Source organism: Brassica rapa, chromosome A01 (genome assembly GCF_000309985.2).
Source record: "Brassica rapa cultivar Chiifu-401-42 chromosome A01, CAAS_Brap_v3.01, whole genome shotgun sequence".
Taxonomy (NCBI): Eukaryota; Viridiplantae; Streptophyta; class Magnoliopsida; order Brassicales; family Brassicaceae; genus Brassica; species Brassica rapa.
The window spans coordinates 14,178,051-14,200,482 of NC_024795.2; the positions used below are offsets into that span (position 1 = coordinate 14,178,051).

At 33.2% G+C, this 22,432-nt stretch overlaps 3 protein-coding genes across 3 annotated transcripts; 1 reads left to right on the plus strand and 2 right to left on the minus strand.

Moving 5' to 3' along the window:
- On the minus strand, positions 1-3,044 carry LOC103874673 (protein PLASTID TRANSCRIPTIONALLY ACTIVE 10). Its single transcript, XM_009153116.3, has 12 exons — positions 2,310-3,044; positions 2,178-2,237; positions 2,073-2,102; positions 1,916-1,989; positions 1,737-1,818; positions 1,564-1,637; positions 1,399-1,465; positions 1,224-1,316; positions 957-1,133; positions 826-876; positions 548-699; positions 1-430 (listed from the first exon to the last, which is right to left on the minus strand). Exons 1-12 carry the CDS (start codon positions 3,042-3,044, stop codon positions 1-3), a joined length of 2,025 nt encoding a protein of 674 aa, XP_009151364.1.
- Positions 3,045-14,926: 11,882 nt separating this feature from the next.
- LOC103848136 lies at positions 14,927-16,769 on the minus strand. The gene is made up of 2 exons (XM_009125102.3): positions 16,286-16,769; positions 14,927-16,215 (listed from the first exon to the last, which is right to left on the minus strand). Exons 1-2 carry the CDS (start codon positions 16,526-16,528, stop codon positions 15,907-15,909), a joined length of 552 nt encoding a protein of 183 aa, XP_009123350.2. The 5' UTR covers positions 16,529-16,769; the 3' UTR covers positions 14,927-15,906.
- Positions 16,770-17,047: 278 nt separating this feature from the next.
- On the plus strand, positions 17,048-18,166 carry LOC103840492 (hybrid signal transduction histidine kinase M-like). Its single transcript, XM_009117002.3, has 3 exons — positions 17,048-17,463; positions 17,586-17,837; positions 17,923-18,166. Exons 1-3 carry the CDS (start codon positions 17,272-17,274, stop codon positions 17,944-17,946), a joined length of 468 nt encoding a protein of 155 aa, XP_009115250.2. The 5' UTR covers positions 17,048-17,271; the 3' UTR covers positions 17,947-18,166.
- Positions 18,167-22,432: the final 4,266 nt, after the last annotated feature.

Below are 22,432 nucleotides of genomic sequence, written 5' to 3' on the forward strand. Positions count from 1 at the left end.
TCAATCTGTGAAAACCTGAGTACCGTTAACAAGAGGTTGTTGTTCCGAGTAACCGATACTACTCTCATCACTCAAAATGCTATAATCAAAATCGTCAAATTCATACTCATCATCATCGTCTTCTTCTTCCTCCTTAGACTCTGTTTCTTCCTCTTTTTGACTCACCACGTTAGACCCATCTTTCCTTCTTTCAATTGTCTGCTTAATGGCATCATCGTAAGACATATCATACCACACATTCCCTTTCCCAACGATGGATTTGTTGTGTGCATCCTTCATTCTCTCTTGCTTGCTAATCTCTGAGTTCTTTGGCTCTCCCCAGTAGTCATATTGGTACAATGCGCTTGTCGGATCATATTGGTCTTTCCCAAAGAAGCTTCCTGGCTTATACCTCCCTGGTTCCTCCAGTGGTAAACCAAGTGCTTGACGACTGCAAAGACATAATTTTAAGAACATCAACACCCTTTTCAACAACTTGAACATAAATCTCTCACTTTATCAGCTTTTTGATTGAACTTGTAGTGTCATGATATGTTTTGTTACTTACGAGCTGATATCTCTAAGCAATGCTTCTCTTTCCTCCAAAGATCTGCGCCAGTGTAAAGCATCATACTCGTCCATCTCAATGTTTCTTCTTAGCTTGTCGATTTTGTATCCTTCTCCTCTTGCTTTAGCCTCCATCATTAGTTTATTATGGTACTGCACAACACAATAGAAGACATTTAACCATTGTCAGTATAAAAGATTCATACAACTAACTGAATCTCTCACGGTTGCATTACCAAGACAGAGTTAAAATATTAAGTAGTTAAGGGAGAAATCAACCTTGCGCTCTATCAAGGCAGCCTCTAAGTCAAGTTCCTTGACACTGGTTTTCTGTGAAAAAAACAAGAAAACATATAATCACATAACTGAGACAGTATGGTTTCACCAACACACCAGTAGAAATTTCTTACCAGAATAACTTTTGGCAATTTGGTTTTCTTAAAATAAGCTTCGCCATGCTCGATTTCCTTTTGTTCATCAAAGCCTTCGTCATCAGATAGATCTGACAGTTTTTTGCCTTTGTACTTTTCAGGGTTAGCTTCGTAATCATCCAAAATCATTTGCTCAGCTACATGTAACTGCCACAACTGCAAAACAAGAAAGAAGAAGAAGAAGAAAAAGAGATATCAACATTGGTGATTTTCATAAAGCCAACAACTCATAACCAACACGTATACCTTGTCAACATATGGGTGATCAGAGAGTAGCCCTTCCTCTTCTGGCTTTGATCCTGGATCTTTTCTAGGCTCAGGAGGTCTTCCACAATCTCGCTGCACATGATAATGTATATAGAGGTAAAGGGAGAAGCTTAAAAGAGAGATGAATGACATTTGAAGAAAGGGTTCCACTAACCCGTATCTCATCTGGATTAGTGTCCCCATCGCGATGGAATATTGGTGGAAAGTCAAACTTATTAAAGCTGAAGCAAGATTGGAGAAAAAAACCCCGTCAAAACACATATATGAACCAAAGCCATTTGAAAAGAGAAGGGAAAATAAAGATGTGTGAGTTGCATACATCATGTGATCTATATTAGGATGGACGAAGCGCAACTCTAAGGGAAACCGAAACCGGTATGGATCTCTTTTTGCCTGGAAAAACAGACAGAAGAAGAAGAAGAAACATGAGCATGGAAGATTGCCATATTAGCTTTTACGAACGTGCAAAAGAGAGGTCTGTCTAAAGAATACCGTGATCTCAACGATAACATGCATCCCAACTCTTATGAAATGCCTGATCCAAAACCAATCATTACCTTTGATAGGAACCCACCTGCAAACCAATGAGAATGAGCATATGAAACTTCTTTCATTGACAAGAGACGACAATCAAAGAAAGTTTTTAAGTAAACAACAGCAAGTAGATATACCCTTCATGAACACCTCCAATGTCAACAAATGCTCCCTGGTACAGATGCAAAGTGGTGACTGTGCCTTCACAAATCTGCATGGACATTGCTCATAACCAAAATCATCTGATGAGTGATGACCAACAGTTAACAAAAGGCCTAGGAGTAGGATTCTTACCATCCCTGGATAGTAAAAGGGAAGCTCATACTGCAAACAAAGATAAGAGTATCTCTTTAGCTAGCAATCTAAGTCAAATAATCAAACAAAGAGTAGGACTTTTACCATATCCTCTTTATAATCCTTCCCTCTGATCCTTCTACCTGGATAAAAATCTTGATCATACTGCACAAATAAAAACGTTATCTTGATTAGACAATCCATCTCTCAGACAGTAACAGTAGCATCCTCTCCCACCTTGTAAGATTCTTCCTCAAGCCTGTCTTTATTAGCGTCGACCCATTCATTGTATTGCTTCAAGAAAACCTGAAACCTCTCCAAACACATGTTATCAACAGTAGCATCCTCTCCCACCTTCAAATCCTTATCCAAATCCTCTAACCAAACCCTCTCAGCCATCAACTTATGAGCTTCCCTTATGAACTCAAGCTCCTTCCTATCAACCTCCCAACCTCTGGGCGGCCAATCACGCGGCGGAATCTGCCTAACCACCAACGGACCAGCCCAGGAGGTGTCGAGAGGCGGCGGTTTATCACCTCTGATCTCGAACTGCTTAGCGTACCATTCATCCTCCGTTATACCCATCTCCTTGATCTTCTTCTTCCGGTAGGAAGGTCTCAGCATCTTGAACGCCTCGATTGCTTCCGGCGACTGAAGCGGAACCTCCTCGCCTTCGTTCAGAGACTTTCTCGCGAAATCGGCTTCGGGGGTGAGAATCTCCTCCCAGGGAGCCCAGCCCCGCTCGATCCAGTTGCGTCGGCGAGCTTCGTCCTCCGTGTCTTTGTCCTTGGGTCCGAATTTCTCGAGGAAGGTTTCGTCGACGGGGAACTCGTCGGAGCTGAAGCCACGGCATGGCGGCAAGGCGACGCGGCGAGGGGGTTGGAAGCTTGGGAAGAGAGGTTTGGGTTTGCAGAAATTAGGGTTTGTTGGGTTCGTGAAGGTGAAGGTTAGCGTTGCTTGGCAAATCTGCATGATTCGCCTTCCTCTTCTTCTTCTTCTTCTTCAGGGGTTTAAGAGAGTGAACAAGTCTGTGTGTGTGTGTGGATAAGGAAGGGGTTTATATTATTTCATTTGCAGTGAAGAAGAGACGTTTGTTTCACTTATGGATTAACCCCCTATTTATTAAAACATTTTGTTTTTACCATAAGAGTTTTTCATTTATCACTAAAGACCCCAAGTAGGAGATGGACTAATAGTTCTAAACCTTCAAAATATCAAGGGAAAATTGCCAAATATGACTCAAAACTTAGTTCTAAACACAAAAGTATACCCCAATTTAAATTAAATATAAAACTAATTCAAAAAGCTACTAAAATTACAAATAGCATTTTATGACCAAAAAAAAAGAATGTATTTTTTACGAATATATCTTTTGCGATAAAATTTCTAGGTAGTCTTCTCATATTGTATATTTTAAAAATAATTTATAGATTTTTTAAAATATGTTTTGATGCTCCTTTTGGATAGATCATCAAGCAATTTATCCATATAGTTATTATCCCGAGGTTGAAATACAATCCATTACATCTGGATTGAAACTTGAGAACCTCGAGAACCAAAGATATAAACTGAAGGGATAAAATTGAAATCATGTAATTATAAAAATTTATAAATGATATAAATTAAAAGATAGCAAATTTGAAAAGTTTTCAACACAGACGGATGAATATAGTAAGTCGTTGTATTCTTTGATTTTGGGTTTTGTAACATATGTTGTAGTATTATTTGTATTTTTAGGGTTAGATTTTGGAAGCTAAACATTTTTTTTGGAAAATTAAAATTTGACCTCTATGTGTTTAGTTTCGTGTATATTAAACACTTTCAAAGTTTATTTTAAGTTTAGTGAAGTGTTTTGTTTTCTATTTAGTTAGTTATTTAAGTTTAGGGTATAAATTTAGGGTCTAGAAGACTTCCTGTAAATCTTCTGTGCAAGTAGCATATTTAGAGGTAGAGACTTCCATAAAGTCGTCTAGTAGAAGACTTCCATGAAGTCGTCTAATAGAAGACTTCTCTAAAAATCTTATGAATCAAAAATATTTAACGTAAATGAAAATTTTTGGCAACATATATCAAAAAATATTATACGTTCTCTCAAAGTGGCTGCAACAAAAATGGGAAAAACGGCCTATTAGTACCTGAACTAGGATCATATTGATTAATCAATACCCAAACTATTTCACTGTGCGTATTTGTATCTGATCTAACAAATATTTGAATTTGATACCTGAACTTATAGAAAACAGCTTTTACATACATACGACCGACACCATGTCAGTTGACTATTCATCTAATCGGTTATCATGCTGATGTGACACAGAATTACGGTCAAACGTTTCAAACGATGTCGTTTCAATTTAAATAAAATAAATGGAGCTTCCTAGCGTCGAACCCGGGTCTGAAGCTTTAACTCGAACATCCTAAACCATTTGTGCTACGGAATAAACTTTGTTCATATTTTTTTTTTTTGACATCAAACTTTGTTCATATATGCAACTAATAATAATATATGTTAGATCGAGGAAATATAATTTATTTTTATTCTTTATCTTCTTCTTGTGAAGCTACATTTAAATCTTTCAATTGACAAAACAAGAACTATAAGATTATAATCTAGGTCTTCTTGTTTAATAAGCATCATTACATTCATTCAAGTCCAAAAGCATCATCAAAGTACCATAAACTTCATTACATAACCGTATTAGAACCAAAAAACTACAGTTATGTAATGACGTTTATGGTCATAAATTTTACCCCATTTTCGAAGGATTAAAACGCCCTTAGTGTCGATTGTTCTGTACTAAACTCGATCGAATCGCTCCAAACCAATCAACGCCTCATGATTACACATAATCTCACTCGTGATTTTATTTAGGATTCATCGAATTGGGGAAAGGAAGAGAATTTCGGTGAGGAGAGTTTAACTGATTGTTTTAAATTCTAATAGGCATTTACCAAAGTCATATAGTTGTCGTTACATGAGGAAACAATGTATCTCCACTAGCAAAACTGGTATATAATGTCATTGTAATTGTTTAGAGTTCCGGGTTTGATACTCAGTTAGCTTTTTTTTAATATTTTCTAAACGACGTCATAGGTATTAGGTGTGTATATGAACAAAGTTTATTTATTAGCACAAATCGTTTAGGATGTTCGAGTTAAAGCTTCAGACCCGGGTTCGACGCTAGTAAGCTCCATTTATTTTTTTTTAATGGAAAGGACATCGTTGAAACGTTTGACCGTAACTCTGTGCCACATCAGCATGATGACTAAACGTAACTCTGTGCCACATCAGCATGATGACTGGTCAACTGACACGGTGTCAGTCGTGGGTACGTAAAAGCCATTTTCTACAAATCCAGGTATCAAATTCAAATATTTGTGAGATCAGGTATAAATACGCACATTAAAATAGTTTGGGTATTGATTAGGCAATATGACCCTAGTTCATGTACTAATCGGCCGTTTTTCTACAAAAATGTAATGATTCTCACTATAATTCTCCAATCTCTCTCTAATCTCTTTGAACTTAAAAACATCAAACTTTATATGAATATTTCACTTTTTTGTCTCATCTCACTAATTTATCTTGTTTTTGCTGATTTTTTTATCACATTGTTCTCGTCTTCCACTCCTTTAAATTTAAATCTATAAATTTTGGATATCTATTTTTTCGTGTTCTATAAAGATAGATATATCTAATATTTTCCTCATTTTTTTCTTTTTAAAGTCATTTGAACGTTTTTTGATATACAGTATGTTTAGCTATGCATGTTTCTCAAATCTGGATAAGACTCTGGAAGACTTTTGAGAAGTCTTCTCGGAGTCTTCTAAAATATTATGCGTAGAAGACTTCTTGTCTTTTTCCATGTCTCCTCTTTCATAACATATCTGAGCATTATGGTAAATCTTCATGTCTGATTTTTTTCAATTTGGTAACATTTTATTGAATAAAGCTCTTACATTTTTCCAAACTAACAGTTCCCAACCTCTTTCTAATCTCTTTAAACTTAAAAACACCAAACTTTTTATCAAATTTTCATTTTTTTTATCATATCTTTCTCACTAATTTAACTTGTTATTGCATATTTTTTTAGAGACAATTGGCTGAATATACCTAAATCACCAAGAAATTAAGAAACTACCCTAAAGCAAGAAAAACTCATGTCCACTGTAGATATTTTTGTTTCCCTTTCTCGTTTTACCCCTGCCCTAAATTTTTATATGTTTCTCTTTCTTACCCTAAATTTTGATTATATATGCTACAATAATTGTTAACCGCTAGGATAATACTAGTTGAATAGATAATGATTAAGTTAACACGTTAACATAATTTGTAACTTCTAACATAATATATATATATATATTAGTTAATGATTGCTAATTTAACCATTTTACCAAACAATGTAAAAAGCGATAACATATTTTGTAACAGTTAACCAAATATGTATCAACTAATCATAATATGTAATATATAACATGAATACAAAGTTTCAACGTAAACTGTTATGTGACTTGTTTTAACCTACTAACTTATTTCATAGCATCTAACAAACTATTTAACAGCCAAGACAAACTATTTAACAGCCAACACCTCAGCTGTGTAATAGATGATTGCTACTTTAACCATTTTACCAAACAATGTAAAAAGCGATAACATATTTTGTAACAGTTAACCAAACATATATCAACTAATCATAATATGTTATATATAACATGAATACAAAGTTTCAACGTAAACTATTATTTGACTTGTTTTAACCTACTAACTTATTTAATAGCATCTAACAAACTATTTTACAGCCAAGACAAGCTATTTTTTTTTAAATGACAAACCGTTTTAAAAGGCTGTTAACATGTTTTACAACAGCTAAGTAAACATTTATCAACATTTATATTTTGTGAAAAAATCAGCATCCACCGGCTTATTAACAACTAACCAAACATGCATATGCTCACAATATTTGATTTGTAGCATGTAATCAAACAATTATCCGTTAACTTAATAAATATCGACTACAAGCACAAATAACTTAAATGTTAGATTCAAGTTTCATCAATGTCGGGAAATCTCTATATTTCTTGATTATACAAACCATCAATACAACCATATGATTTTACCAGCGAATGAATCGAAGAGATCTCACATGTATATTAAACAAAATTTCTTAGACTTCATATCACGGTTAAATTGAGTAAAAGGATAGAGATGACAGATAGAAAAACTCATGTGAGGATAGTACTCATTAGATTCATACTCTGTATTAATTAAAATTTTCGTACCTGTTGCTGATTCACATCGATCGTTGGAAATAGAAAAGATATGAAAAAAAAACATTTGTAGATTAATAGGAAAAAAATTGTGTTTGGTGATTTTAAGAAAATACAAGAGAGAGAGAGAGAGAAATAAGAAGATTGTTCTGGGCAGAAAATTATAAGAAGACACAAGATAGAGAATGATTCAGATAGTTAGGGCAGGGGTAATTATGTATTATAAAAATATCAACAGTGTCAAAATTAGTCCTAGGGTATTTTGCAAATATTGGTTTTTTTAGTGTACATGAAGCCTAATTTCTCTATTTTTTATCACATGATCTTCCACTCATTTAAAGGTAAATCTATAAATTTTGGATATCTATTTTTGTGTGTTTTATAAAGGTAAATCTATCTATATTCCATTCATTTTCTCTATTTTGAAGCCATTAAAACCTTTATGGATATGCAGGTTTTTCAGATCTGGATTTAACTCTGGAAGACTTCTGGAAAGTTTTCTCGAAAGTCTTTTAAAATATAATGCACCAGAAGACTTCGTGGAAGTCTTCTAACAGAGTCTTCTCTCATGTCTCCTCCTTTATAACAGATTGAGCGTTTTGGTAAGTCTCCATGTCTTATTTTTCTTCATTAGGTAACTTCTTATTGCATAAAGCTCTTACTTTTTTTTCAAAATGTTGGGTATCTAGAAAATGCTTAATCTTGTATTTTCCAGCAATATGCCTTCAAAATATCCACTGTGTGTCCAAACACTACTGGTGGTTTTTCCTTATCTGGATATCCAGATTTAACCGTGTATTTTCCATTATTTTTGAAATAATATCCATCTTTGTCTGCCATCCGAGTTCTACTCAATGGTATACTTTCTATTAATTTCACATCCTGTGGGTCCACCAAAGCCTGGATCGCCGGCGAATTCTATCGTCGCAAATGAGGATCAATAAGCGAATCCACTGTAAGGTCTGGGTAAAGATTGTGTTGATTTTTAACAGAAATTTGTAACAAATTATATTTGGTTTCATTATCTCTTCACATATCATTGTTCTTCATTCTATTCAATCTTTTGTTACTGCTCTGCATTTTTACTTTTTAGACCATCTCATTTTTTTCACATTTTTTTCCTCTCCAACCAAGTTATTTCTTAATTTATTGTTCGCGTGGAATTTCTTTCAGTCAATCATCTTTCTGAAAAAACCAACTGATCTCCTCTACTATCAATACCCGTATATCAATAGGTTTCTTTTAATCCTTCGTTTATAATGTATTGATATGGTTACGAATACATTGGAAAACAAACTTATAAATCGACATTGTCTAAAAGTTAGTTTAAGTCTTTTATTTCTTATTGTAGACAATTAACTATTCTAGCAAAGCAATTATTTCAGAAAATTGTATTGAGTCATCTAGAAGATGTCTTTCCTTCAGAAATATGTCGAAAGTTTAGCAAACGAAATATCAGAAGAAAAGTGGATAACAAATTAATTTCAATTATCTCTTGTTGGATTTCTGATTCCCACTCCCACAAAAATCACGTTTCCGGTGGCTAAGACCTTAAAGAACTAAGAAACAACATTGAAGTGATAAAGGTCAATCACAAATTCTCAAATTTAGGGTGTTCGGTCTGGTAAAATCGATTAAAACCAAACTGAACTAGAGAAAATGGTTTGGGTTTGCTAATATCGAATCTACCAAATGGTTGTTATTTTTAAGAAACTGCGGTATATGGATATAATTTGGTATATAAATTGAATAAACTGATTAATTAAAATATAGTAGTATAACTATATGTAAATTATATAATATAGTTATATAAATATAGTAGGAACTTCATATTTAAAAGGTTGACTTTAGTAATTTAATATTTTAATTTAAGTTACAAGTTGTATTTTCCTTTTTAATCAAACCAAATAAAACACAACTTTTATATATGTGTGCTAATTCAGTTATTTAATAATATAATCATATTACTACTTTCTTATTTTAGTTTATAAAAATTATTATTATAAACTTAAAAAAAAATTTCTAATTATTTTAAATAATAAAATAAAATAAATTTTCTATTTAAAAATTTATATATATTTATGTTTTAATAAAATCAATATCTAATCATATAAACAAACTTATAAATCGACATTGTCTAAAGGTTAGTTTGAGTCTTTTATTTCTTATTGTAGACAATTAACTATTTTAGCAAAGCAATTATTTCAGCAAATTGTATTGAGTCATCTAGAAGATGTCTTTCCTTCAAAAATATGTCGAAGTTTAGCAAACAAAATATCAAAAGAAAAGGGGATAAAAAATTAGTTTCAATTATCTCTTGATGGCTTTCAGATTCCCACAAAAATCACGTTTCCGGTGGCTGAGACCTTAAAGAACTAAGAAACAACATTGAAGTGATAAAGGTCAATCACAAATTCTCAAATTTAGGGTGTTCGGTCCGGTAAAATCGATTAAAACCAAACCGAACTAGAGAAAATGGTTTGGGTTTGCTAATATCGAATCTGCCAAATGGTTTTTATTTTTTAAAAAACTGCATTATATGGACATGATTTGGTATATAAACCGAAGAAACTGATTAATTAAAATATAGTAGTATAACTATATGTACATTATATAATATAGTTATATAAATATAGTAGGAACTTCAAATTTAAAAGGTTGACTTTAGTTATTTAATATTTTAATTTAAGTTAAAAAAATATAGATGGCTAATGAGTTGCATGCATGATAATGTAAAGTTTAACTACTTAGTCAACAAGTCCATCAGCGTTTGCAATGTTTGGACTTGTCTATTAACTAGATCTAATGATCTCAACTATCGTATGTCGACCAATAGAAAGTGTCGATCGATGATCCAATAGGGATATCGATCGATACAGCTTTTGCTCCGTCGATCGATTATTCAATAATGATATCGATCGACGCCAGGGGCGGAGGCAGCATATGAGGAGGGGGTCAGCTGACCCCATTACTTAAAAAAAAATATTGTTTTGTTTTAAGCAAAATTTATGTTGACCCCACTAAAAAAATAATTTTGACCCAAAAAAAATAATTACTAAACACTGAAGATAAAATTTAATTATTCAACTAAAATAATTATACTTTATATCATTAAAACTTTGGAGTTATATTAGTTTTAAACTCATTTTTTTGATAATTATCCAAAAATATAAAATCCCTAAATATGTTTTGTTATTTTAATCTTTAGTAATATGTTAGTTTACTCCCAAATTGTATTAGGTCCAACTAATTTACAATATAGAAATATTATAAAACAAGTAAACATAAAAAGAAAAGAAAATATGTTCCTCTTCCTCGGGAACAGAAGATGACGGCGGACTCTTAACTCGTGCTCTATAATTATTTTTTAGTTAAATTTTAGGTTGGTTTTTTATATTTTTAGCCAATAAAACTGTTATAAAAAAGTTTTAAGCTATAAGTGTGCGTAGAGTAGAACTGCAATAATCATGTGGTTCGGTCTGAGAAGATCTTAGAGATAGAGATAGAGCTTTGTTTTTATTCGTTTTTGCTATTCTTTTCTTGAAAACTTTAAAAATACAGAACACTCTAAACAAAGAAGCGGTCATTGTACAAACGTTTTTTTGTTTGAATAAATTTTTACATTCAACAGAAAATGGAGTGTGCCTAGAGTACATGTAGTTTTTGTGGTATATAAATTATATTTTTGATTTTTTTCCGACCCCGGTACAAAAATTTTCTGGCTCCGCCACTGATCGACGCGCTTCTAGTTAAGCTTTATGCGCGGGTTGAATGAATTCTTACTAAGCTCACTAGATCAGCTCTCGCCTTACTCATAGCAAGAAACTTAGCTCAGTTAGAATGTTTTCAGGATGAGAATGAAGCTCTCGCTTTTATCTATCAATCTTAGGGCAGGTTCTAGGTAGCTAATCTAGAGACATGCATTAGTGAACAATCCTAATGACAATTACCACAACTCAACAATCTATAGTTGAGGCTAATCCCTTTTAACCTATTTAAACCCTAAAATCTAACAATGAAACTACTCAGACATGACTAAGCAATTCATAACAACAATTAGGTAAGAAAAATTCATTAGAATAATAAATATATATTAATGGAGTTCCAATCACAAATTATAATTTTGGATCTTCTCTCCAATCTATCAAAAATCTTGCTGTGAAATAATAAAACTTGAAAAGCACACTTTGCCTTTAACATGGTGGCAAAGCTTATATAATTAGGTTAAAACTCATCAGGGGTAATCTTGTAAATTGGTGAAGACTTGGACTTCAAGTCGGCTGTGACCAAACGGGCTTCCTGCGAGCTTCGCTGTCGATCGATGTCATGATATGAACATCGATCGATTATTCTTCTCCAATATCGACCGATGGTCGAACTCGATGGTCATCTTGGGTGCTTGCTCCAAATATCTCCAAAATGTTCCAAAATCATCACTTATCTCCAAATCACTTCTGATCTTATAAATATAGTAAATAGGCTCTACCCATCAGTTAAAAAAACTTTGAAGGTTTCTTAATAATATAGTATTAATACATTTTGTATAATTAAGTTAAATTATTAATTTTAGATATCTATAAAGATATGTAACACAAGTATCGTTTTGATATCTAAGGAGTTTATATAATCTCTTAATTGAGAAGTGGTATCTTAAAATGTTCCCACTGTGTTTGGGTGTATGTGCTATGTGTTGCTAACAGGTGAGCAAAGGACTAAGCTTGATCCCAAGAATATCAAAGCTATGTTCATAGGATACTCTCACACACATAAAGGATACAAGTGTTACCTGCCAGACTCAAGAAGGGTAATGGTCTCAAGGGATGCCAAGTTTGTGGAATCAAAGGGGTACTATGATGAGAAGAGCTGGGAAAACCTTAGGGATCTCTCACTGATAGAGCAAACAACCTGAAGATCATCCTGGAAAGTTTAGGAATCAGTAAGCCTCAGAGCAGTGAGGCGCCTAGAACTTCTCCATCAACACCAGTGGATGTAACCATTGAAGAAGCAGTACCAATTGTTGAGCCAGTCCATCCTGATCCCGAGGGGGACAATGAGCATGAATCAACACCAGAAACACCAGAAGATGATTCAGCATCAGTTCATGATCAAGATGGAGCTGAATCTGGAGATCAATATGATGGTGATCAAGGACAGGAAGAAGCAGTGGTAGAAGAGCAGATTCAACCATTGAGGAGGAGTACTAGAGTGAAAAAAACATCCAAGTGGGTCGACACCAGAGTATACTTCAACAGTAATGCAATGGCTCATCCTATCCAAGCAACATGCTCTTTGCAAGCTATCCTCAAGATCATATAGCTTTCATCACCAACCTAGATCAAAAATATGCTCCAAAGACTTATGAAGAAGCTATGGAGGAAGATGAGTGGAGAGAGTCTGTTGGAGATGAAGTTGGAGCCATGATCAAGAATGATACTTGGCATGAAACTGAGCTTCTTAAAGGGAAGAAAGCAGTCACAGTCGCCTACTCTTCACCATCAAGTACTTGGCAAATGGAAAGCCAGAAAGGAGAAAGACAAGGCTAGTTGCAAGAGGATACACTCAAGTCTATGGAGAAGACTATATGGATACTTTTGCACCAGTAGTTAAGCTCCACACCATAAGGATTGTTCTCTCCTTGCTGTGAACTTGGAATGAGATTTATGGCAGATGGATGTCAAGAATGTTTTTCTACAAGGAGAGCTAGAGGATGAGGTTTACATGAGACCACCACCTGGTATGGAAGACCTGGTCAAGCCAGGAAATGTCCTAAGATTAAAGAAGGCCATCTATGGTTTAAAACAATCACCAAGAGCCTGGTATCACAAGCTGAGTACAACTCTCAATGGAAGAGGGTTTGTAAAATCAGAAGCTGATCATACTCTCTTCACCCTTACAAGCAAGCAAGGAATTGTAGTGATTCTGATCTATGTGGATGATATCATCATCACATGAAGCAACAAGGAAAGTATCATCTCTACTAAAGCTTTTCTTAAATCTAGCTTTGATATTAAAGATTTGGGTGAGCTAAAGTACTTTCTAGGGATAGAAATATGCCGTTTTAAAGAGGAGCTTTTCTTATCTCAAAGAAAGTGCACACTTGATCTTTTAAATGAGGCAGGAAAGCTTGGAGCAAGAGTAGCTAAGACAACACTTGAAGAGGGTTACAAAGTCTTGCGTGAGGGGGAGATTGAGGACACTCCTTTTGGCGACTTTAAGCTCTATAGAAGAATGGTTGGGAAGCTGATCTATCTCACCATTACAAGACCAGACATCTGCTTTGCTGAGAATCAAGTCAGCCAGTATATGCAAGCACCAAAGGTTCACCATTGGAAAATGGTGGAGAGGATCATGAGATATCTAAGGGAGGCTCCTGATCAAGGTGTTTGGATGGGTTGCAACAAGAGCACTGAAATTGTGGGATATTGTGATGCAGATTAGATTGGAGATAGAGTGGACAGGAGGTCTACTACTGGTTATTGCACCTTTATAGGGGGCAATCTGGTTACTTGAAAGAGCAAGAAGCAGAATGTGGTATCATATTCAAGTGCTGAAGCAGAATATAGAGCAATGAGGAAGCGGACCAGTGAGCTCATTTGGATCATAAACTTTCTAAGGGACTTGGGCATAGAGACAACAACACCAGTTACAATGCACTGTGATAACCAAGCAGCCATTCATATAGCTTCAAACTCAGTGTTTCATGAGAGGACAAAGCATATTGAAGTGGATTGTCACAAGGTTAGACAAGTTATGGAGCAGAAAATCATTCTACCTTGCTACACTAGAAGTGAAGACCAGCTACCAGATATCTTCACCAAAGGAGCAAACACCAAATTCTGTAAGTTTATCCATCTAAGATTGGGACTCATAGACTTGCCTAGATCATGATCCTCTAAATCCATGAATCATCTACTCTTTTTCTTCTTGTGTGTTTTTGTCCCATTGGATTTTTCACACAAGAGTTTTTAATGAGGGATATCTTCATGGTTCCAAGCTCAACCATACCTTATGGTTAAGCTTGAGGGGGAATATTGACATAAATATAGAACCAAACTTGAGAACCAGACTTGACTTGAGAACCAGACTTGAGAAGCAGTCTTACAAGTTCAAACTCGTCCAAGATGTGTTCGAAGGTCAACCAGACCGTTGGCAAGATCAGAAACAAGTTGAAGTTCTAAATAATTTAAAGTCACATGATCTATATAGAGGAGAAAGGAAAAAAGAGTTGTTGAGGTGCTGTCCCTTTCAGCTTATCTTGAAGCACCATTCTTTATTATTTCTCTCTTTGTTTGTATCTAATCTCTGAGCCTTTTAAGTATTGTAAAATTGTGAACTAAAAAATTAAGGAAACAAAATCCTTCTTTACTCTAACTCTCTTACTCTTGAGTTACTCTCTCTCTCTCTCTCTCTCTCTCTCTCTCTCTCTCTCTCTCTCTCTCTCTCTCTCTCTCTCTCTCTCTCTCTCTCTCTCTCTCTCTCTCTCTCTCTCTCTCTCTCTCTCTCTCTCTCTCTCTCTCTCTCTTGTTCTTAAGCATTATCTCTCTTGTTCTTCATTTACTTTCATGGACATCTACTTGATTTTTCACATCTAAAGAGAATATGTTTGACTCTTGACTCAAGTCCTTACAGGTCAGTATTATCTTTAGTCATCAGAATGTTTCAAGTGCATTTGAAGTTGTACTGAGTTTTGGATATCTTTTCTATCTTCAGAAATTTGAAACGTACGACTCAGAAGGCATTGTAGTGGCTGTAGACAATAACAAAGGGCAAAGTATACATGGATCATTTCTTTCTTTCTAGGGGCGTGGGTCAAATTATTGTCTAGAGGCTACAACTAGTTGGTATTACTTTAAAAATAATATTTGACATGTATCAATCAAAATCTGATTTCACTTGTTGTAACCAACTTAGAAATTTAAGAACGTTTCTATCTGCAAGTGAGACACATCGATGCTGCTTTTGCAGGTGCTTGTACGTGACACTACAAGAAAACATATTTTTTACGAGGGCAATATACGTTGTACCTTCGTCGTAAACGGGATGTTACGACACATTAACCTCGAAATACGTTTCGTCGTAAAACGCCCGTCGTAACCGAAGTTTCGTTGTAAATGACTTGTTAACTTTAAGACGAAATATATTCCTCGTAAAGCGCAGGACATAGTTTCATCGTAAACGAGACGTAATAATTCGTGGTAAACTCAACGTAATGTATTCGATGTAAAGCAGACGTAAATACTTTCGTTGTAACGAACACGTAAACATTTCGATGTAAAACCCTCGTAAATATTTCGATGTAAACTCCACGTAAATGTTTCGACGGTAATCAGTCGTAAATATTTACGTCGAGTTTACATCGACGTTTCGTTTTATAATATAGATTTTGAATATTTTTTTAACCTCAAATATATTTAATTTTATAATATATATTTGAATTTATTTAAAATTCGGAATTTTAAATTATTTTAATTTTAAAACGAAATATGAAAATAAAAAACATATATTAAAAAAGCATTTAAAAGTCATAATATTTAAATTCATAATACAAACCGAAATATTAAAAAAACTACATATCATCGAAGTAGTCGGTAGGGTTGCTCGGCTGTTGACGGGTTGGATCGGACTCTTGGGGATCTCGTACTGGCAACCCAAGAGCGGCTCGTCTGTCACTCAACATTCTCTGCATAAGCGGATTTCCCACGGCCATCACGTCTAGCAAATCCTCAAGAGAGTCTAAACGAACCTGCTGGCTATCCATTCGAGCTTTCATCTGAGAAGTCTCTTCATCCCGTGTCGAAGTGTATGACGAAGTTGCCCTTGCAACTTCGTTAACAGAGCCTATACCGACTATTCGTCCCTTCTTTCTAGGAGCCAGCTATAAAATTAAAACATATATTAATATAGTTATTAAAAATAATGTAAACAAAAATTTTTAGTTGTACTACCTCTTCGAAGATTCTGTCGGCTTCTTCGGTGGACAATGTGACGGGTAATCCATCGGGAGACTCCTGAGTTAGTTGCGTCGTAATTGCGTTGTAAAGCTGATGTAAATTTACGAGGAAATAATTTCGTCGTAAAACGCCGTTGTTACTGCTACGTTTTCTTGTAGTGTGACATGTGAGTCTGTGAGAAGGCTCTATTCTATACAAAAGCTTGCTGACGTTTTTGTGGCCAGTGGCAGGAGCCATATGGTGGAGAGGGGACCCACATGACTTCTGCAAATAAATGAGTTTAGCTTATGTATGACTGATTTTGGCCGGAACATTTGGTTGAGATCCATTAGCTTGACCCCCATGACACTAGTTCGAACCTTTACTTTGACCCATCTTAAACTTTTTTTTAGTAGTATTACATAATTATTTTAATAAATGACCCCTATGAGAGATGATGTAGGGATTTAAGAGCATGATTAACCCTAATCTTTTAGTCGGAATTCTTAACTCATGATTTTATTTTATTTTTTACATTTTTCTGTTAAGAGACGACTCTTATATCTCTTATTTAATAGACCGTTTTTAGTTTTTCTTAGTTAAAATCTAAGAAAAACTAAGAAGTCTCTTATCCGAAGATAAGAATCCCAGTTAAGATACTGAGGTTAGTCATGGTCTAACAAACTCATTGGCCTTACCTTGCTTGTATACATATTCCACCTAAGAAAAAACCAAAATGTAAATGCACTCCGTCCGCAGACTAATTGTTTTAGCCTAAAAATTGTCCATAAATCACTTAATTAAAAACTCAAGTGATTTCTTAGAAGAAAAATATATAAATACTACCAACCTAAAAAATCCTAAAAATCTTTAAAGGCTGCTGAAACTTTGCCATGCTCCATGTTTTTAGTCTTTGTTCTTCAATATCTTTTATTTTTAATATTTACTAATTTAGTTTAGTTATTTCTGTTGGGAAAGCCGCGGGATAGAGAAAGGTGTGTATGAAAAAAGGAGATTGTTGCTGTTTTCACAAGGACGACGTGTTCTTCCTCTCTCCTCCTCTATATTACAACCTCATTTCCTTTTTCCCAGATCATCATCATCATCATCATCATCATCACCATCATCATCATCATCATTCCCTGTCTCTGCTAGAACCGAGATCATCTGTTCTAATATCGATAATGGCAACGGTAAAAACAATATACATCTTCACATCGTGATACAATTTTTGTCCTTAATTTTATCTTGAAAAAGGTCTCAAACTTTGGCTTATCAAGAGAGGCTAATCTCATTTTATTTTGGCGGTGTGTAGGGAAATAGAGGAAGACAACTGCCAAAGTTTGGGGAATGGGACGCGAGTAGTCCAGGCGCCGCCCAAGGATTCACCGTCATTTTCAACAACGCTCGTGACGACAAGAAGACCAAGAAAACAGCTGTTGCAGGACCTGAGAGTCTGGTTACACCTCCGATAAACAATGAGTCTCATCAGAAAAACCACAACCATCATAACCATCAGAACAAAAACCATCATAATAAACGTAATTCCCATATCCCACGAGAAAAGGTATGTTCTTCTTTTCTTCCTCATACATACCTCACAAACCCAATCTTGACTACTCACGTGATATAAGGTACTTATATGTTTGCAGAAGAAATGGCTTTGCTTCCGTTAAAATATGGTTCGGGTCTTTTTTTGAAGAAAACACTGATAAGGAAGCAGAACCGGTGAGCGGAGTAGTTTTCAATCTTTGTTCATTATAAGCTTGTTGCAAACTTCTTTCTTCTTCGTTGAGTTTCTCTATTCAACTTTGCTTTGGCTACATTTGTGTACATAAATTAATATACGTTGTTCTTGCTGCTTCTTGGTTTTATAATACAAAATATTTGAGACAATGTCCTTTGTAAGCATGTCATACTGCATAAAATACATGATTACTTAAGACTTACGGGCTTCAAAAACCATTGCGAAGAAACAAAGCATTCACTATCCTTGTTCAAAACTTAAACTAATTGCAGTTTCAGCCCGTGCAATCTGGAACAGAACACCCATCACATCCAATATGAACTTTAAAAGCAAAATCCAGTAGAAAGGTTAAGACGAGTAAACGACCAATGAAAGAACACATGCAGGCTCCATTTGTCTATAGGCTTGCCACATAGATATTGTTTGGAGAGTATAATCTACCTAAACATTTTTGTAACGAAAACTCAAACCCACACTATAGAGACAAAAGGAATCAGTTATGTTAGCTTCCGAAGCTTGGTGTCGATTCCAACATGGGAACCGTCATGACTCTCCACCATTATTACCATGAAAAGATGGAGAGTCAGGTCCCTCCAATAGTTGGGGGGGATCAGGTTGGGTGATTAAATGTGCAAGTCACCTCCAAATTTTCAGGAGCCAAGGTGCATGTTGGTTTTAAATGGCGCATGGCGTGGTGAGGCAATGGGTGACTCGCCTCTCACGGTCTCACCTTGCGCCACTGCGACACAAAACTAGCACTTTGTGTATGAAACAATAAAACGGTAATGCATATACATAGGCATAGATACAATAGAAGTTAAAAGCAAAACATAAAAGAAGAGTAATCACGAGTGTAGAAAGAGGAGAAGAAACATCAGAAACCAAAGCCTTGAATTCACGTGAATAATGAGGAGAATAGCAGAAAACCCGGTATGTGTTCTTTTCGATTGTAATTCGGTTTAATATTCTAATTTTGACAAACCAATTCGGTTTGAATCAAAAACAGTAAACTGTCGCTTTATGCACAATGCCACTTAGACCATCTCCAAAAGACACTCTATAACTTCAAATATGAAGTTTTTTGTTCTCCAAAAAGAAACTTCAAAACTTCAAATTTGAAGTTTTGAAGAGTGAAACTCTTTATTTGAAGTTTCACTATTCAAAACTTTAAATTTGAAGTTTCATATTTTATTTACATTTTGGTCCATACAATCACACACCACTTTTATGATTCATAAATATTTCTTCGTTTATTGTTTTAATCTTTAAAAAAAATATATCTCATAAATATTTTAAATTTTTTTTACGGATTTTAAATTTTACACATAAAATTAAATAAAACTTTAAATAAGATTTAAAATATTTTAAACTAGATTTAGACAACAATAATCTACAAACGAAACTTAACAATTTTTTTAAAAAAAGTTACATGAAGACATAACTATTACACAAATTTAAATATTACAACAACACTAATAGTCAAGTAAGTTTGATCCAGAAACTTCAAAATTTTCAAATATTGTCCAAATTTTTTTGTGTAACTTAAGATGGTTGTTGTTGTTGTTTTTGATGTATTTTTTGTACAATTTTTCTTGTTCATATCAAATATATTCACGAGTATTAATATCATCGAAAATAAATTAGTCTTTTAGCAATATTTTATGTTTCTCTTTTACTTTCTTGTTCCGATCTAATGTATTTACAAGTATCAATATCACTCGATTTCAACAATTTTTAGCTCGTAATCTACAAAGTAAAAATGAGGAGAGCCATTTTTACTTCGATATGCACTAATATATCATATATGCATTACGAAAAATCATTTTATAGAATAATATTGTATTTTGTTTGAAGTTCAATATTAATTCAGTTATTTTTATTTAAATTTTTATATTTTAATAGAATATTTTATTAATTAATATTGTTGTAATATGTTTATATATCTGTTAGTTATTTACAATATAAGGACCATATTATAAAATACAAATAGTTTTAAAGTTGAGTTTGAAGTTTTGCTTTTGGGGAAGAACAATTTTAAACTTCAAATATAAAGTTTTGGAAACTTCAAAATAGAGTTTTTTTTAGTAAGAAAGTGTTTGCTTTGTGTATGTTGTCACGCCTTGAGGTGCTGAGATAGGGACATCGCTACACTTCGCCTTGATGTAAGCGAGCGCTTTTTTAAACCAAAATGTGCATGTAGTAAAGACATTAGAAACAGGAGACCAAATATTATCTGGTCTATGGATTTTTAGATTTCGAACTTTAAAGACACAAGGGTATATGTGTCAAACTATTATCTCATGAAAAGTTAAATTTAAAACTTTTAATACGGAAATATGTAAAATAAAGTTATAATTCGAAAACATCTGATGGTATATGATAGTTCCTGTGAATAAATACTTTGTTGATCTAACAAAATGGTTGACACATGTAAATATTCCTTAATTTTCTAATGTAAATTTAAGTTTGAAAAATAATTGTTCCAAGAAGCATTATTCAACTTAATGTATTTACTAATGTCATTATCAACATGGTAGGTCGTGAAGTCTTTGATTATGATTGGTAACTTGAAAAATGGTGGAATTGCATTGCAGTCAGTCATTCAACCATCCAAAATGTGCCATGCCGACCATTACTAATTTTAAATATTTAGAGGGTGTATTCACTTTAAAAATTTAAAATAATTAGAAATAATTTATTTTAATGAATTTTAAAATATTTTAGGTGAATTAGAGAATTTAATATTATTTTAACTTAATTTATAATTATATTTAAAACTATGAGATTTAAATTTTTTGTTACATAATAAGAAATCCACTAAAACTCTCTAAATCACTAAATTTTCTAAGAAAAATTACTAACTTAAAATATTTCCAGTAACAGTATATTTTAATATTTCATATGAATTCAGTGACACTAAATTTTAAATGAGATGGTAGAATTCATAACTGAATAACAATTTATTATCTTAATACAAATTATCCTAAACTCTCGATTGAATACAATTCATAGAAATTATTGCTCATGTTAAAATATTATAAATATAAACTTCAAACTGGATGAGATGAAACACAAAAACTCTATGGATATAATTGCAAAGTCGGAATGTTCATGTACGTGTATTGTCTTTTTGAATTTATTTAAATTGATTTTTTTATCAATATGTTGGTCCATGTGGTTGATTTGGTTTAAAGAACGTTTAAAGTTCAAGAAAAACAAAGAATGTTATCCATGCAATAAACCAAACGATATATTTTATATGCCTTCAAATACACAAGCATATCTGAACATTTAACAGCGGATTACAGATTAAAACACTTAAAAATTTGAAGATTTAGTTGTAAAGATAAGTTACGTTGCAGTGCTAAATGGGAGATACAATATGTACACAGCCTCAGCCTATAGCTTAATGTAAAAAGAAACCAAATTGTTTTTAAGTTGCATGTTTTCATATGTGAAAGTGGAACATTGCTTGTCCATATACATAAAAAAAATTATAATTGATAAATTAATAAAAAAATAAATTAATAAATTTATCAGTTCCAAATGGGACCAGTTCAATATATGAAACAAACAGATAAAATAATAATATAATAAAGTTTAAAACTTTATATGTAAATATGTGATCCTAATAAAATTATAAATTAATAACTACAAATAAAACATTGCATTGTGTATTTTATTTTCATAATGGAGTTTATCTGATTTTTTTCTTAACATTTCAAAATATTTGATAATACTTAATAAAATTATATATAAAACAAATTTAAATTGTATATATATTTTTATAGACTAATAATATAATTAAAATAAATGAAAGTCGGATTTATAATGTTTAATAATATAGAAATCAGATATTCTTATTTTATAAAATATATGTTCTAAAATATAAAAAATTTAATTTTTTTTTTGTAAATTAATAACTTTAAAAATTAATAAATATTTATAGTTCCAATATTAACTTATAGAGTTGAGGTGTAGTCAATTAATGAAAAATTTTAAAGATAGAAATAATAAATCATCCGTAGATAAATTTTATTTTGTCATCAACGTTTCATTAAGGTTCAAAGGGGCTAATACGTGTCTAATTTAGGGCCTGACTGGTTCAAACGCAGCGGTTGCAGTTGCAGTTGCGGGAGTTTGTAGATACGGGCGATTGCGGTTTCTAGCGGTTTTAAGAGATTTGTACGACTGGTACTGCGGTTAAAAATTTGTGCGTTTGCGGGTGACTTATGACTGGTTAACTACTAAATACGGTAACAATCAAATAATAAATTAACAGTATTTACATTTAATATAATTATAAAAATATCAAAAATCATAAAATTATAATAAATATAAAATTTATATTTAGAAAGTTATAATTTTAAATTTTGAAAATTTATTGAAATTGTTTTTATTATAAAATTTTATAA

Excerpts from the sequence above, each read along its gene's own strand:
- LOC103874673 (XM_009153116.3), bottom strand. The coding sequence starts at position 3,044 with ATGCAGATTTGCCAAGCAACGCTAACCTTCACCTTCACGAACCCAACA. Across the intron at positions 1,819-1,915 it reads ATTGGAGGTGTTCATGAAGG|GTGGGTTCCTATCAAAGGTA; the intron begins GTATATCTACTT and ends ATTGGTTTGCAG. Across the intron at positions 431-547 it reads TTGCTTAGAGATATCAGCTC|TCGTCAAGCACTTGGTTTAC; the intron begins GTAAGTAACAAA and ends ATGTCTTTGCAG.
- LOC103848136 (XM_009125102.3), bottom strand. The coding sequence starts at position 16,528 with ATGGCTCCTGCCACTGGCCACAAAAACGTCAGCAAGCTTTTGTATAGA. Across the intron at positions 16,216-16,285 it reads CCGACAGAATCTTCGAAGAG|CTGGCTCCTAGAAAGAAGGG; the intron begins GTAGTACAACTA and ends TTAATTTTATAG.
- LOC103840492 (XM_009117002.3), top strand. The coding sequence starts at position 17,272 with ATGAAAAAAGGAGATTGTTGCTGTTTTCACAAGGACGACGTGTTCTTC. Across the intron at positions 17,464-17,585 it reads TAATATCGATAATGGCAACG|GGAAATAGAGGAAGACAACT; the intron begins GTAAAAACAATA and ends GGCGGTGTGTAG. Across the intron at positions 17,838-17,922 it reads CCCATATCCCACGAGAAAAG|AAGAAATGGCTTTGCTTCCG; the intron begins GTATGTTCTTCT and ends ATATGTTTGCAG.